This window comes from Hylaeus volcanicus, chromosome 2 (genome assembly GCF_026283585.1).
Source record: "Hylaeus volcanicus isolate JK05 chromosome 2, UHH_iyHylVolc1.0_haploid, whole genome shotgun sequence".
NCBI lineage: Eukaryota > Metazoa > Arthropoda > Insecta > Hymenoptera > Colletidae > Hylaeus > Hylaeus volcanicus.
Genome location: NC_071977.1, coordinates 21,470,092 through 21,483,028, shown reverse-complemented (window position 1 = coordinate 21,483,028; position 12,937 = coordinate 21,470,092). Strand labels below are relative to the sequence as shown.

Genomic DNA, 12,937 nt, shown 5'->3' with positions numbered 1-12,937 from the left:
TTCGTATACAAATTTTTTAACAGATTTCAAGGAAAGGTATTCTTTAAGACAATTTCATTTAATGTATTTATATACAATTACATATAATTAATTATCACTTTCTTGTAAGTAAAGTTTTGAAAAGTAACAATGTTACAGAACTTTAACTTATTAATTAAAAATACATAAATAAATAAATCAATAATGATTAAGGTATCGTTGAAAGTCGAGGGAAGGGATTTTGTTTAGAGATGACCAGCTTCTTATGTTGATGAGATATGTATCCTTTAATTTTTCCTTCGTATATTAAGTTTGCAACAATGCACTCTACTTCATCCATATCAATATCCTCGATCCCGTGCATCTGCAGAGCCAATAGTAAGCTTTGAATTGGAATCTGATGTATATTCAGCACTAAATATACTTTTTTAAATAAATTTCTGTAAGCTATAATTTTCAATTTCTCCACAATTAAGTATATTCCAGCTCCTATAAAGAATGATTCATGTTTATCCATCACTTTCTCAAGATTACGTAAATCTCCTTTTTTAACAGCTTCCATTAATTCCCAGAATTCCATTAAATTATACTTTTCTAACAAGCTATGTTTCGGCATGTATCCTAATAACATCTTTACTGGTACAAGATATGTCAAAATTAATCGTTTGTTTTTTGATGATTGTTTATGACAATGTTCAAATGCATAAGTCAGGTGTTCATCAGCTGAAACATAGTAACACTAATTGGTAAATAAATTATCGAATAAAATAAACAAATTATATTTACCAGCTTTGTAGTCGCTATCAAACATTGCCTTACGTCCCACAAAAAATTTATAAGTAATTTGTTGTGCCAATGCAAAATGAGCTTTGTATGGAGATGACTCTATTGCCCTTATCAAAGGCCTACACAAGTGAAGTTTGTTAATTCTAAAGTAAATCTTCAATAACTGATTAACTAATGTCAGCATTCCCCATCTTTTTGTGTCATCTTCTGAACTGCGGTTATCGCAAGCACATACTCGAAAGCAGCCCATTAGACAATCTGCACACTTTTCTAAGATTTCTCCAGGTTTCATACTTTTATTGGTCTTTGTATTTTCAGCACACACTGCCAACAGTCTTAATTCTAAACACATCACATTCATAACAGGTAACATCCAGTTCTCTTCTTTTTGTATTTGAAGGATCTTTGTTAAAGACTGCACTGCGGAACTTTGATAATTATACATAGCCAATGGATCATCCTTGTTCATTGCAACTATAGTTCTAAAAACATAAATATTACAGTATTAAATTACATAACATTTATAATGGTTATGATAACATTTTGAAAAAAGACATTCGGTTACTTTAAGTGGTAAAGTACCAAGTCATCGAGGGGGGCAGATAAATGTTCCATTACTTTTTTCATCGCAGTTTCAGATACCATTTGAGGAATTGAGACATGGCTATGTCTCAAAGATAGTAAATCCTTTAAAAAAAAACGTCATTTACAATGGACATGTATTACTCATATTTTTACATAATTTAAAATTGAGTAAGAATACGTATTATTTACCGCTAAAGAATCTCCATCCTGATTTAACCACATACGTCTGACCTATTCGAAATATAACCTTAAATTTAACATCCTTTCTTTACACAATTGAATATTATAACAAATTACCTGTATTATGTACGAATCCATGATAATATCAATAGATAAATTTAATAATGATTTATTTCAAAGGTATATTTTTATAGTAGTACTTTGAGAACAAACAGGTTCATAAACATTGCTATAACCATACAATAAATTAATATAAATTCAAAACAGCAGTTCCTTATTTTAACAGATGTCTCTACGATCTGTGTCTAGTAACAAAATGGTAAATTGTCCGTTTACTAGAGAAATAAAAACAAATTTTACATAATTTATGTATAATCACTGAATTCACTAATTATTAAATAAAGAAACTAAATAAATATAAATTTAAATAATCTATACTTCATTCAGTATGACGATGAACTCCCGTAACAAAACCACGTAATTTGCATCATCTGATTTGATCTCATTAGTCCGCTGTACGCCCAGGAGCGTATAGTAGATGCATAATACATAACATATATATATATTTTTTTTTATTTGATTAGTTTATTCAATATCTTCATATAATTTTTTTTATCGAATCTTTCACTGCAGAACTGTAATCATTCTACATAAATAATAACTTGTATAACATATAACTACATACATATATGTATTCAATTTATAAAGGCTGATTTATTCCTATCGCAAGTCCTATGATTTTGTTATATTTTTGAATTTTATTTTTACTCGAAAAATTACTCTTTATTTTTATACTAGATTAAAATAGATGAATCTTTCAATATTTTCAATTATATAAATTATCAATAATAATCGCGTGGCTGGACAGAAAAAAAATGAATAATATTCAGGAAATTTTAGTTGAAAATGCTCCTCAATTTCGTTTTGTTTGAAAAATCTAGAAAGTTTCTCAGTCTATAGTTGGCGAACCTGAAATTTCTAGTAGCAAATTGGCTACCCGTATGGAACTTGATAAAGCATAGAGGCGGTGCTGCTGTATTAGGGAGGGGGGCCCGCGGTCACGTGACCGAGCTGCGTTTTGAGCGCACTAACCAGGTACGAGCAAATTCGTTGTTTTTTTCGTGGTTTTTCGCGCGCCACGGCCGAAAAAGCCGAGGCGTCGTGAATTTCGCTTGATTCTGACTCCGGACGTGTCCTCCGAGTACGCAAACAACATTTATAATAACTGTGAGTTACTTGCGAATACTTTGACTCGATCGTCTCACGGAGATCTATCGATGCTCCACCGCGGCGATGGTTGACAAGCCTTCCTCGCAAAACCAGAAATGGCGTCTACCGTGCACATGGTCTGCAGAGAATATTCCACATCAACTTTGTTGTACCGATTCAGGAATGTAACAAAACCTACACGGCCAATTTCTTTATCATCCGTTTGAAGAATTTTCACAACTCGCTTGCGAACAACAACGCAACGGTCAAGGTGTTTTTTGTGATGCGCCTGATAATCCTCCTTCGTCATATTCTCACCGCGCACGTCAAAATTTATCTTTTTTTCGTTACCTTCGTCATCCTTCGAAAGCTTTTGTGTTGCAAAAAATTCACAAAACTTTCTGCTTTCTTGGTGAGTCTCGTCCTGTTCTATCAAGCGGCTTGATCCTCTGGAATTTCGCAAAATTGTGCGAACAAGGTTTAGATTATTCTGCAATATCTCCCTGACGCTTAGTTATTCGTTCTTCTTCTGGACTAACCGTTTTAGGAAAAACGTGACTATTTTAAGAAATATTTGTCAAATCGTTTGATTTACCATTTATCGTTACAAGTCGATCCTAACCTTTTCGTCTCTTCTCAATACGGAACGGCTAAATTATATTTTGGAATCGTTCCCTTTGAATTCGTGTCGGCTTTGTTGTAAATATTTTTGTATATTTTAATAATAATATTTGAAGTTATTGTATGGTTAATGTATACTTAATCATCTTGCATATACATTTAAGAGCAAATTGATTTTCTTATTTAAGTTATTTCAAACACAAATCTGTATCATAATTATTACATGTCTTGTTCAAGTGTATACTCTACAAATTTCCATATTATGCAATGTAAATATTATTTTTAAACCAGTTTATTAAAATATATCGTTTCTATAAAGATCATTATATATGATCATAATTATAATTTTGTATTTGTAATTGTGATATAATTGTTATCTGTAATTACTGATCATAGTATACACAAATAATTTTTCATATCATTTTTGGTGTGTAAACATTCGATTCTCCTGATAAATTTAATGATATGTTTAAACTGTATTACATATCCTTTGATAAAGAAGATATAATTTTGATTATATATTCTTTTATAATTTTATTTTGTTGATTTATTATATTATCAAAGATGTATTTTAGTATAAAGCAACATTTAGTATATTACTATCATTTAGCTATGTTAAGTTAATCATACTGTCTTTGTTTAAATGCAAATTGCATTGAATCAACTCCTTTCATAACGATATTTTAATATCTTTATATCAAAATTTTGATGAAACTTCTTAACTTTATTGTTTATTATTCAAAATTAAAAACATTTATGGTTGATACTTTGATATGATGTATTATTAATTATTTTGTAAAGTATATGTTACAATTTGGAATCATTAATTGCATTTAATGATTTCTTTTATATCAATAAATTAATAATAATTATAATCTCAAATATTTATTTTATGCCATATGAAACAAGAAATGCACATAATTGCCAATCATTTTCAGACTTCTGAAATAAAAAAAATGCAGCAATATGCAATTATATGAGTTATTTAAATAAAACATTTTCATGTTTAATCAGAAATTCTAGAGTACATGCATTTTTATAAGAATTATAATATGATTAGAATATAAATTTTAAATCAATTAATATAAATAAGAGTAATGTAATAAATGTATTTATTATTTACATGAAACTAAGAATCGAATATATTAGATATACACGATTAAATGTTTACTTTGTTACAGACTGTAAATAGAGAGTGTATATAGTGTGATAGGTGAGTGATATAGGTGTGTGGGATTTTAGTTGGCAATGAGTTCAAGCAACAAATCGGTGTCCTCCGGCGGGAAGGGCACCAACAAAAACAAATCTTCACAACAACATGGAAAGTCAGATCATCAAACTAAATCATCGGATTCGACAAAACATGAAAAGGCACAGGTCAGTATGTGCTGTTTATTATTATTTTCATTTATTCTTTAATATTATGTAACTGAGAATTCTTTATTAAAAACTATGGCGTTTCAGCCAAACACTGTTCAGACGCGGCATGCACAAATCATTGACACGAGAATGGGCAGTGGGGAAGATCCTATTTTGAAGGAACGTATCAAGCAGGTCATGGATATGACTAGACGCTCAGAGGACGAAGTTGTCATGGCTTTACATGATAGCGACGGAGACCTCGACCGCGCTGTCAATGATTTGTTGGAAGGCGTGAAAACAGAATGGGAAGTAAAAAAGAAAAAGCCTCGCCAACCTAGTGGTTCCAAACAAAACATGGATACTTCTGCGGGTCAGGACGAAGGTGGCGACTGGGATGAAAGGCGTAATCAACGAGGTGGTGGTCCTCCGCGTATGCGAGGACGTGCTAATCATGATAATCGTGGATGTAAGTTAAAAAACGTCGTATATATCCAATTATATTATTGCAAATCATGTTTATTTTATACATTAACAAATTTTTATATACATCAATTATAATTGCTCTTCAATAAGTACGATTATAATTGATAGAGAAATGTAGCTATTTCTTCCTTAATGATATATGAAGACAAAAATTACAAAAATCCTCTAGAGATGAACTTATAAAAACACATTGAACTAACAATAATAGGGAAATGATTATAATAAACCAACTATATAAAACTTTATTACATATTGTAATCAAATTAAAACTTTTAGTTGTTCTTTTACGAAACCAAAACAACAAATTGATTTGAGTTATCTGATAAAGTAGACAAAGAAGAAATTGCCTTCCCTTAACAATTGCAATTCTAAATAAATGTTTATTTAGGGCGCGGTCGGGAAAATAAAGAGAATGAAAGAAATATGGAGGATGGTGTTCGCGATGGCAGCTACAGTGGTAATAGAAGAGGGAGAGGCGGTCCTGGTAGACCTGGTCGAGGAGGACGCGGTGGAGGAAGAGGACTTGGTCCGCGAACATTTGCCAATCGTAATGATCCATCATCAACATCGTCGCCTCATAATTTTAATCGTTCGATTGATACATGGACAGGTAACGATGAACAACAACAAACTGTCCAGGAACCAAAGATGGGTAAGCTACATCATAAATATTTGTTATTAATGTTTTAAGTTATTCTAAATTGGTGTCTTATTTATTAAAATGTATGAGTAGATGCATGGAATAATTTGGATTCTACAGAAGACTGGGACAACGAAGAATATACAGGTTCATTGGCAGATACAAAAGTTTTTACACCAAGTACTTCTGTAGCGGAAGTTCCATCCTCCATAGAAGAAACAAAAACTCAAGATCTGCAGTCGGTGCAATCTAATCAGAATGTAAATTTGTCGTTACTGCAACAAGAAGTACATAATTTTAAAACGTCATTTAATATATAAATATTTATTAATTTGACTATCTATTCATTTAATACATATATATTTAAGGAACTACCAAAATTATCGGAAATACCTTCGATTCAGCAACAGACTTTAATTCAGCAGTCCCAGCAACAACAACCTGTGCTGAACTTACCAACGATGCAACTATTGCAGCAACCAAATGCTATCAGCGGCGGAGTATTAACAGCTGCACAGACTCAGTATTTTACACAACTTACCCAGCAAACGAGTGAAAATTTAAAAGCTGCTGGACAAACAACATTCTCATCGTCGATATCCAGTCAGGTAGCTAGTCAAATATTGTACTTGAAGTGAATTTATTTTATAAATTTATTGTAATCCTTAATTATTGTTCAAATATATTAGCCTCAAAGACAGACAAAACAACGCCCACGAGTGCCACCGCCATCAAAAATCCCATCTAGCGCCGTTGAAATGCCAGGAGATGCTGTGAATAGCGGCATTGGATTTCTCGATGTTCAATTTGGCGCTTTAGAGTTTGGTAGCGATTCAAGTTCTCTTGATGGTTCTGCGAATGAAAAATTCAATTCAGCGAGTAGTACAATTCCTGGTGTAGATGTGTCTTCTGCCACGAATGCCGTAAACACTGCCAATACAAATAAGTCTCTAGACATTGAAACAACACAAACATCAACAACACCTTTCAGTACTACTTCTCAAATTGTAAGTAGCTTACTATTTTACGTATACGGAAGTATAAGCATTTGCCGTTTTTAATTTTTTTATAATTACAGAATAATAATTGTTTTCAGTTATCAAATAGTGATAATTTACCAGTGTCGAGTGAACATTCAATAAACGCTCAAAGTTTTACTGCTCGCGGTAGTAGTACTGGTCAAACTTTAGACATAACAAAACAAGATTTTACCTCGCAAGTCTCACCAGGAAATGCACCAACATATGGTACAGCAACAACTTACCAGTCCCAAAAGTCATCATTTCAACCACCTGCTGCAACGCCAAGCACTTATAATGCATATTCTACAAATGCTGAATCGGCTCAATCGTCCTTCCAAACAGCGTCAGGCACTAGTGCCAATAGCTATTCCGCGACGCCAACTGTTTCACAAGCAAGTTATAATTCTTCGTCGTCATTTCCTCAATCCAATACGTCAACTTTCAATCAAGCTTCTCCATCGGCGCCTGTGTCTGCAACTTCAGGTTATAATCAACCAACAACTACTAATCAGGTAATTTTAAGATGATTATATTAAAGTTACACCATTGTTTTTCAAAGTAGGGAGCGAAACCTATAAGAGGCGTCTTATAATTCAAGAGGTTAGGGGAGGGGGTATATTTTCTTTGTAGGCTCACCCCAGTAGTAATTGATCACCCACTTGTTCATCATTGTCTCAAAATTGTCATTAGAACATAGCTTCATACAAACATTGGGTAGTTAAATCAGAAAAGTTTGAAAGCTTGAAAATTAGTCCATATGATTTAAATACCTTCATTGTATTTTGAATTATTACTTTTAAAGTACACCTTTTAAGATTTCTTTTTTTGAGGCGGGTGTCTTCCATACAATGTTGAAAATTCCTAAGTTACAATGAGAAATATAACTGAACCAGTAGCAACAAGTATTGTAAAAGTCATTATTTCTTTCCTTCTTTACGAGGGATCAGAGTTGAAACATCATTAGTTTCATGATAGATTCGTTCTTGAGTTCAGTTATGCTTTTCACCGTGTATGGAGTAATGTTCTCATTATATACATAGGTTTACCAATCTACGAGCGGATACGTACCTGCTACAACATCGCAGTATCAAGCACAGGTTGTAGTTACGAATACTGTATCAAACAGTAGTACAGGGTATCAAACAAGTGGTTATCAGGGATCTTCTTCATTCCAATCGACACCACAAGCTTACCAACCCTCTGTTACTACATTTACTTCACCTATTACACAAACTTCTGGAGCTTATCAAAGCGCTGCACAGTCTGTAAGTATCTTATTTTAAAGTAATTTTGAATATTACTTGTGCAGATAAAATTACAATACTGCATTTGTAGGTATATGCTAGTGCATATGGCACATATGGTAGTCAGCCACAAACGGCGTCTCATAATCATAAATTGAACAGTAACACAACAAAAGATTCTCAATACGATAGTAACACGACGACATCCAATAGTTCTCTTGCAACTACCACGGCACCTACATTAGGCCTTAGCTCTGCCTCCGTAAATAGTTCACAAACTAAAGTAACTAATTCCAATGGTAAGTAGATTTTATATCATAATGAAATTAGATAAATCAATCAAATCAAAAGTGATAAATATAACGTGGTTTTTATATAGCGGTACCGAAAAGTACATCGAGTGGTGTAGTAACTGGTAATAGTGGAACTGGAAATATCACAGGTGGTGGTGCAGCTGGCAGTATGACACCGATGCTAAGTCATCAATATATTATGGGCCAAGGTGTACCTTATGCGTTCCAGCAACCAATGTATAGTTTTGAAGATATGCAGCTTATGCAACAAAGAATACCACACATGGTCAGTTATTACTCGATCGATCAATTTATGCAACAGATTCAAGTACAAGTTATTCATTTTTTAATTTCTTAAGTAATTTGTACTTGATTCAATTAAAATGCTTCTTTAGAGTAACGTACACTTTAAAAAGAGTACATTGATTTATTTTACAGAACATAATTGAATATATTTATTATACTTGTTTAAAAAAAAAAAAAAATATTAGCATTTTCACTTCAAAAGAAAAGATGATGTTTCGGGTGTACTACTCTGGAGCGTGCTATTCTATTTTTTGTTAAGATTACCTAGTAAGAAGAATGCTGAAGTAATCATTTCTTTATTGCTTGGTAGCTGCTCGTTACTTCAATATTTCTTTTATTTTTATTTTTTTAAGGAATTATGAATTTTCTTCTCACGTCCTCGTGATGGCACAAGAAGTTTAGTGTATTTATCCATAGTGAGATGTATCGCATCAAATAAATGATTGGAAAGGTTTTTATTTCTAAAACACTATTTCGTAGAGGAGTAAAAATGTCTATGATCAATTTGGGCGTGGTATATATATTTTGAAAGTTTAGCTGGTTCGGAATTCAGATTTTCACTAATGACATGTTTTGATCGCAAACTCACTGTAGCTTATACAACTATCTTCCTTTTTTATTTATTTATTTTATTTGCTCCATATCTAATGTCACGTATTTAAAATTCTATGGAAATATCATGCAATTGCAATTTCCAAGTGGTTAAGTTGTACTTCCTTTTGCACACTTTCTTAGAGAATGCGTGCTTTGTTTGTATATTATTATTATTTTTTCTTGTCGTTTGTATTATTATTATTATCATCATTATCATTATCAATTAGATATCCAAAAATAGTTAAGAAAAATAATTTACAAGTTTATGCTAAAATAGTGATTATTATAATTTTATTTTAATTAGATAAATTAAAAAGAGTCGGGTACAACTCAAACCGCATGTTATCTACCCTAAACCCTGTACGCGTAGTATTAGCAATTAGATAGCCTTCTTGTATTTGGAGTACACAGTGTATGCATGTAGTTTTGTGTTTGGCCTTCCTGACTAACCTGCAGCCAACTACTGGTTACTATGACGCGCCCTTGGGCTATCAGACAACCGGCCCTGCTACCAGTCTCGGTGGAGGACGAGGAGATGCACTTTCCGGTGTACAAGGTGTCCAAGGAGTACAAGGTGTACAGGGAGCCTATACCAGTATTAATGACGCCAGGTTCACCAGAAACGACAGCAATGCATCTCCAGTTCCATCTACTATGTCGCAACAGGTTAGGTTTAAGCATTTCGTAGACTTGACGACCAGCTTAACAGTGTTGTTGGAATACTTGGACATTATTTTGATAGTTTCAACCGGATACATTTTATCAGATTAAAATCATTTTTTATTTACATTATTTGCAGACTGCTACTCAGCATCAGCAACCAATGATAAATCCTACGCTTCCTCCGACTTACGCATACTTTGCATACGGCGGTGGAATAATGCCAGGTAGTTTTCAATACGGAACTCCTGCTGCCATTTATCCTGTAAGTTAATTAAATTTTGCATTTCATTTGGAAAATTTGCATTCCGTTTATCAATGTAATTTATTATAGCAGATAGCTACTGCTGGTAATGCGGGCACGAACAGCGGAGCATATAGTGCTAAACCTGGAAGTTACGGATCTGGATATGGTGCTGGCGCAAGCTACGATGCTATGGCATCTGCTGGTCCCTCTGCTGACTACAAAGGTGCAGGAAGCAGTTATAACAGTACACAAACTGGCAAAACAGGAACATCTACTGGAAATACTAATACTGGTGGATCATCTGCAACTGATATAAGCGCGACTATGTATGCAAAAAGTCATGTAGCGCTTAGTAAAGTAAATGTAAGTTTTCTCATAAAATCAATCATAGTACAATATTTTACAAGTTGCAGTGGAAGATAATAACATTTTTCTATTATTCTAGTCCTATGATAAACAAACTTTTCACTCAGCAACTCCTCCGCCATTTAATCTTACTGGCAGTCAAAACGCTGGTTTGCCTAGTGCATATGGAACACCACATTTGTTTATCCCAACTATGGCTCATCAATTGCATCAGCCACTTCATCAAGATGGTGGTAGCAGCACAGGCCAAAGGTCCAATACAAGTTCCCAAAACAAAGCCCAAGCAAAACCAGGATATAGTCCTAATTACTGGACTGGAAGCAATTAAAAATTTTGGACTATGCAAGGAAAAAATAGAGGAAGGAAGACCATTTTAGACAAAATACAACTTCGCCATTGTGAGACACGGTGGTGTGAGATATGGACATTGACATAAATGACATAAAGGACACGAGACAAGACGTTTTTTTCGTGAAACTAAATAATTCTGGTACGACACGAGTTAATGTAAAATGAAAGATTGAATCTTAAAATATGGAAGGATTAAGCAATTTTTACCGATTTTATGTTTAATAGAGTGAAGTATTTTTTTCGCATAAATCTCATGCAACAGTTAGTTAAAAACGTTATACTCTTTCCAATTAGCCTAATTACTTACTTTCTTTTTATAATATTTCGAAATATTATATTGAATTATAAAAATCCTTTACTATGTTTCCCGTTTATAATTCTGTATAATTCATTAAGCGTATTAGAAAGTTTTTTGGTGTGTATAATGCAGTATATATGTTTCTGTAAAATACGATGTATTTTTCTCAAAACTAAATACGGTACACGTAAAGAAAGAAAAAACAATCATATGCAACATGAAAAATTGCATAGTTCTTCCAAATGTGAGGCGCACTCGTGCCAAATAAACTTATAGCGTTTTTAACGTGTAAAACCGTGGAACGCATGATCGTACATATTTGTCAAGATGATGGAGACAAGCAGAATTTATGTGGTATTGTTGAAACACTATAAAAAATCAAGATTTGTGAGTAGCATAACTCTCGTGTGAAATACTGGAAAGATGATCTAGAAGAGTAATTGACTGTTAAATCTACTCCCGATCTCCTATCTGTATACTACTGTGCAATTGCGAATATACTGCATCGACTGCAAAGGGTGATAGTTTTTTTTGTATAATGTAGGCATCTCGGCTCACTAACATCTAAAGTGCTTCTTTACATGAAAACAAAGCACCCCGTTCGTGATGAAACGTAAAACTATACTATTGTAAATTACGATAATTGTATGTATTTAATCATGGTACTTCAGGTATATAAAGTTATAATCATCATAATGTTGTCACTTTTGGTATTTAAAACGAGTGTATATCTGCACTAGTTTCGCATTCTTGCGCGCACCCACATATACGTATATTTGATTTGGTCGCTTTACATTTTTTTAGTTACCAGAATTTATCAACGTTATATTTTAGTAACAAAAAGCTATTAAACCAAAAAAGAAGATACCGTCACACCATGTTTTCAAAGAATGCTGGGTAAAAAATGAGAACGGTACTTGTTTAATATATCTTATGTTTAGGAAAACGGCGTCGCAGATTAAACAGTGCCACAAATAGTATGGAAACAAACCAGAATTCAGTAATTTTCTTGTGGTGCCTTGAATAAAATTCAGATAATAGAGTTTAACCATTGATTTTTGCAGAACTCCTCATATAACTTTTTACAATATTTTCAGATTGTTAAATTGTGTTAATGAAAACGTACATTACTTTGTTCTTATTCATGCATTAACTCTTACTAATTGCTCTATATCATCGATATAATTTATCTTTTTAGAAGTAATAGTTGTCGCTTTAATTTAATAGTAACTTTGGAAGTTTTCGTTTGCAAACTATTGTTTATTTCTTTTAAATTAAACAATTTGAAAGATATTAAAACGATGTTTCAATTACGAAGGTATTTTTTGATATGATACATCTGGAAATGGATAAACGATTCTTTAAGCAACAGATAATTATAATAATTACCGAATAGTTATTACAGCTTTAAAATAACTAACTTTTTGGAGTTTACTATATAAGGCAGTTCTTCGGATATGGAAGAGAATTAAGATACGTACTATGACATTCTACTTGATGTTTACAAGATGTATAGTCCAAATAATAATCTTATGTGGCTACGCCGTAAATTCAATTTCTTTTTTACTTTTCGCTTCTAATTCTTACTCATTTCTAGAATCTGCTTAAAAATTGTAACATTTGTTAATACGTAAATAAAAGTGAATTTTAGTTGATCGAAGAAAGAGTATTGAGTCAATTTAATTTTTTGATAAAAATTTAAAGCAAACAT

At 32.7% G+C, this 12,937-nt stretch overlaps 2 protein-coding genes across 11 annotated transcripts; one reads left to right on the top strand and one right to left on the bottom strand.

Moving 5' to 3' along the window:
- Positions 1-37: 37 nt before the first annotated feature.
- LOC128884922 (PCI domain-containing protein 2) lies at positions 38-1,819 on the bottom strand. Of its 2 annotated transcripts, XM_054138615.1 has the most exons (5): positions 1,648-1,819; positions 1,540-1,581; positions 1,331-1,452; positions 766-1,247; positions 38-702 (listed from the first exon to the last, which is right to left on the bottom strand). In XM_054138615.1, exons 1-5 carry the CDS (start codon positions 1,666-1,668, stop codon positions 188-190), a joined length of 1,182 nt encoding a protein of 393 aa, XP_053994590.1. In that variant the 5' UTR covers positions 1,669-1,819; the 3' UTR covers positions 38-187. The 2 variants fall into 2 exon arrangements, with proteins under 2 accessions (XP_053994590.1, XP_053994591.1); XM_054138616.1 differs by lacking the exons at positions 1,540-1,581; positions 1,648-1,819 and having other exon boundaries at positions 1,348-1,452.
- Positions 1,820-2,538: 719 nt separating this feature from the next.
- On the top strand, positions 2,539-11,922 carry LOC128872950 (protein lingerer). 9 transcript variants are annotated; one of them, XM_054116146.1, is made up of 15 exons: positions 2,539-2,625; positions 4,542-4,737; positions 4,825-5,188; positions 5,594-5,857; positions 5,939-6,132; positions 6,214-6,453; positions 6,535-6,852; positions 6,942-7,379; positions 7,908-8,132; positions 8,203-8,410; positions 8,491-8,690; positions 9,761-9,970; positions 10,104-10,229; positions 10,299-10,574; positions 10,657-11,922. In XM_054116146.1, the coding sequence occupies exons 2-15, from the start codon at positions 4,609-4,611 to the stop codon at positions 10,903-10,905; spliced, it is 3,441 nt and encodes a 1,146-aa protein (XP_053972121.1). In that variant the 5' UTR covers positions 2,539-2,625; positions 4,542-4,608; the 3' UTR covers positions 10,906-11,922. The 9 variants fall into 9 exon arrangements, with proteins under 9 accessions (XP_053972121.1, XP_053972124.1, XP_053972126.1 ...); XM_054116149.1 differs by having other exon boundaries at positions 2,607-2,625; positions 4,603-4,737; XM_054116151.1 differs by having other exon boundaries at positions 2,616-2,757; positions 4,840-5,188.
- Positions 11,923-12,937: the final 1,015 nt, after the last annotated feature.